General features: G+C 40.9%; 1 protein-coding gene across 1 annotated transcript in view; it reads left to right on the top strand.

Annotated features, from left to right (window-relative positions):
- AGO4 (argonaute 4, RISC catalytic component) overlaps positions 1 to 4,430 on the top strand; it is a 48,530-nt gene that overhangs the window by 9,511 nt on the left and 34,589 nt on the right. Inside the window, exon 3 of the mRNA XM_008069185.2 lies at positions 3,597 to 3,717. Coding sequence (XP_008067376.1) covers positions 3,613 to 3,717 — 105 coding nt within the window. The 5' untranslated portion in view covers positions 3,597 to 3,612. The remainder of the gene's footprint in view (positions 1 to 3,596; positions 3,718 to 4,430) is intronic.

The raw sequence follows: 4,430 nt of genomic DNA, 5'->3' as shown, positions 1-4,430 counted from the left end.
GTTTTTTTTTTTTTTTTTTTTGAGGTAGAGTCTCACTCTCTCCCCCAGGCTGGAGTGCAGTGGCACACTCATTGCTACCCCAGTGTCGACCTGCTGGGCTCAGGAGATCCTTCCACTTCAGCCTTCCAAGTAACTGGAACTACAGGCGAGTGCTACCACGCCTGGCTAATTTTTTATTTATTGTAGAGATGAAGTATTACCAAGTTGCTCAGGCTGGTCTCGAACCCGCGGGCTCAGGCAGTCCACTCGCCTCAGCCTCCCAAAGTGCTGGAATTGCAGGCTGAGCCACGGAACCTGGCCAGTTTCAGGGTTTTTGTCATGAGCAAGTGGGAAAAGGAGTTGTCATTTATCAGATGGGAAACTCTGAGAGAAGCAGAATCAGGAAACCTGTGCATTTTGGACATGTTAGGGTTGAGATTTCTATTAGACAACAAGTGGAGATGTTGAACAGAAAGTTGAATACAGTATATGAGGTTGGGTTCAGGGGACCAGGCAGTAGACAAACATTTGAGAATCATGAGCCTAATTGGTGGTAAAGCCATGAGATGGATGAAATTATGTTAGAAATGGATGTGGTTAGAGAAAATGAGACTCCAAGGTGAAGCCTTGAGGCTCTCTAATATTTAAATATTTAATTTAAAGATTAAAGGAGATGAAGAAGTATCATGGGGGGACTACTGGAGAGGCCATTGAGATAAGAGAAAACCAGGAGAGTGGTGCTCTGGAGGTAAAGAAGAAACTTTTTAAGTTGCAAGACTGTCATGAATGTTCAAGGAACCCTGAATTTAGCAATGTGGAGCTCATTGGAGACCTTGATAAGAGTAGTTTTGATAGAGGAAAAACCTTACTTGGGAAAGCTCAAGAGAGAAAGGGAAAGAGGAATTAGAGTCAACTCCTTCAAGGAATTTTAGTGCAAAAGGGAGCAGAGAAATGGGATGTCCAGATGAAGAGAAAGTGAGATTAAGAAAGTTTCCCCAGCACTTTGGGAGGCAAAGGTGAGAGGATTGCCTGAGCCTGCTGGTTTGAGACTAGCCTGGGCAACTTGGTGAGACCTCATCTCTACAATAAATCAAAGAATTAGCCAGGCATGGTGGTGCGTGCCTGTAGTTCCAGTTACTTGGAAGGTTGAGGCGAAAGGATCGCCTGAGTCCAGCAGGTCGAGGCTGTGGTCACTGTGAGTGTGCCACTGCACTCCAGCCTGGGTGATAGAGTGAGACTCCAACTCAAAAAAAAAGAAAATTTCCTCTGTTGCCCAGGCTGGAGTACAGTGGCATGATCACGGACTTGATCTCATGGACTCAGGAAATCTTTCTGCCCTGACCTCCCAAGCAGCTGGGATTACAGGCACAGACATCGGCCACCAGGCCGGTTGCTATGTTGCCGAGACCTCAAGTGATCCTCCCACTTCAGACTCCTAAAGTGCTGGGATTACAGGCATAAGCCACCATGCCATCCTTAGTTTTTTTAAGGTGATAGAAATTGTAGCATATTTGTATGCTGAAGGGAATAATCTAGTAAAGAGGAAAAATTTGATATTCAGGAGAGAAGAAAATTCTGGAATGATATCCATGACTAGATCTTAGTAGGCTTACTGTGGTACACGCACCATTTGAAATGCTCTATGTATATTTCTTCACTTAAAACAACCACCTTTTGGCTGGGCTTGGTGGCTCAGCCTGTAATCCCAGAACTTTGGGAGGCCGAGATGAGTGGATTTCCTGAGCCCACAGGTTCGAGACCCGCCTGGGCAACTTGGTGAAACCTCATCTCTACAATAAATCAAAAATTAGCCAAGCGTGGTAGTGCGCACGTGTAGTTCCAGCTACATAAAAGGCTGAGGCGGAAGAATCACCAGAGCTCAGCAGGTCGATGTTGGAGTGGCCACTGCACTCTAGCCTGGGCGATGGAGTGAGACTCTGACTCAAAAAAAAAACGCCTTTGAGGGAAGTATTATTATCATATTTTACAATTTAAGAAACAGACGTGTCAAAGATTAAGCAACTTGTCCAATGTCATGAAGCTCTGTCACTTAATCACTGAGTGGCCACAAGCAGGTGGTTTGCCCATTCTGAATTTTTCTTTTTTCTTTTCTCTCTCTCTTTAACATGATAACAATAATCATTTCCCTACTTATCTCACAAGTTTGTTGTGAAAATTAAATGAGAATAGAGGTGAAAATATCTCTTAACTGTAAAACTCTTTGGTCATAATTTAATAATGTAAGATGAGAAATTACTCTTTTCTAGTATGAAAATTATAATTCTTGTTACCCTTTTTATTTATTTATTTATTTATTTATTTATTGAGTTGAGGTCTCACTGTGTTGCCCAGACTGGAGTGCTGTTATCCATGATCATGGATAACCGCAGCCTTGACTTTCTGGTCTCGGGTAATCCTTCTGCCTCAGACTCCCAAATAGCTAAGAGTATAGGCATGCATCACTACATCTGGCTAATTTTTAAATTTTTGTAGAAATGAAAACTTACTATGTTGTCTAGGCTGGTCTCAAACTCCTGGCCTCAAGCAATTCTCCCACTTCAGCCTCCCAGATTCCTGGGATTATAGGCATGAGCCACCATGCCTGGGCCTTAAGTTGCCTTTTTTAAAATGGGGAATGTATATATCACATTGCTCCATCAATTTTTTTCAGTTACATAATTTGATTTGTAAACATGATTTTCTCACGGATTTCATTTGTATTAATAATACATTAGCTAGTTGTGATATATCTTGACTTTTAAGATATGACTCCCACATATAAAACTCACTAACATTGGTGAATCAAAATACCTAGGTTTTCATTGCCTCTAGCATTCAAAAATCTCATAGGCTCAAATCTGTCCATACCTTAAACTCTATACTCTGTTTCCTTGCTGCTGCATTTATTCCAGGGCCTATATACGGTGTGATCTGGCATATATCCAAAAACTCTTAAGTAAAGCTGCTATGCATACTTGATTGAGAGAAAGGCTTTCATTCTAAAAACAAATAAACTATATTAGTAATCTTTTTGGAATTAGAATATTTTACTGTGTTCCCTTATCTACACTACTTGGGAGCACTTTGGGGCAAAAAAGTCATATATAGAATAATAAATCACCAGCATTAGGCAAAGGGGTTGACTTATTTGCTTGTGTATCATGCATCTTACACTTACTGATCTTCAGATTTTTGAATTTCTGCACATTTTCTTTCCTCAAACCAATATACTTGAATAAGAATGTTGATTTGATAACAAACTTATCATCACTGATGAACATCCATGCCAAACTTAGGTATCTAAAATAGGTTGTTCTTTTAGGGCTGTATTTATCATAGAAGAGGAATTTGGAAAGAGCCATTTGAGAGGATGCCATAAATTCTGTGCTCTCTTTCTTTTTATTTCCCATTGCTGTTATCATCTTATAGTTGTTTTTGTATACTTTTTGATACTTTTCTTTAGTTAACTTTTTAAATTACGTGAATCAGTTGTAACCTTAACTTTTACTTTTCCCAAATAGTATGGAACTGAATTCAAATGATTAAAGTATGGTGATACTTTTCTTACTGGTCATCATTTCTGAAAGCTAACTGTCATTATCTCCATTACTGTGAAGGGAGGTAGTAGATACAATGGTGCGACACTTCAAGATGCAAATATTCGGTGATCGACAGCCTGGCTATGATGGCAAAAGAAACATGTACACAGCACACCCACTGCCAATTGGACGGGATCGGGTAAGAGTTAACAGCAAGGTCATTTAGCAATAATGATATGTGATAGCCAGGCTCGGTGGCTCAGCCTGTAATCCCGTGCTTTGGGAGGCTGAGGTGAGTGGATTGTCTGAGCCCGTGGGTTCGAGACCCGCCTGGGCTACTTGGCGAGACCTCATCTCCACAATAAATCAAAAAATCAGCTGGGCATGGTAGCGCATGCCTGTAATTCCAGCTACTCGGAAGGCTGAGGTGGAAGGATCGCTGGAGCCCAGCAAGTCAAGGCTGCGGTGGCCGGGAGTGGCCACTGCACTCCAGTCTGGGCAATGGAGTGAGACTCCAAATCCAAAAAAAAAAACAACAAAAAAAAGCGATATGTGATAAAAATGTTTTCCCTTCTTTTCAACACAAGGAAAAGATAAATGTTTGACTTGATGGATATCCCAGTTACCCTGATTTGGTCATTACACATTGTACACAGATATCCAAATATCACATGTACCCTAAAATATATACAACTATTATATAGCAATTACAAAAATCTATACGTAAGCAGAAAAAAAGTTTCCCTTTCTAATAACACTTCAATTCTAGAGTTGTTTTACAAAGTGATGATAGATTTGCCATTCTGTCTGTATTCTCTTGCTCTTTTTTTTTTTTTTTTTGAGTTGGAGTCTCTCTCTGTCACCCAGACTGGAGTGCAGTGGCCACTCCCGGCCACCGCAGCCTTGACTTGG

This window comes from Carlito syrichta, unplaced genomic scaffold, assembly GCF_000164805.1.
Source record: "Carlito syrichta isolate Samal-C Ts95f unplaced genomic scaffold, Tarsius_syrichta-2.0.1 Scaffold311852, whole genome shotgun sequence".
NCBI lineage: Eukaryota > Metazoa > Chordata > Mammalia > Primates > Tarsiidae > Carlito > Carlito syrichta.
The sequence above is the reverse complement of the archived record's forward strand: the minus strand, read 5'-3'. Positions and strand labels throughout refer to the sequence as shown.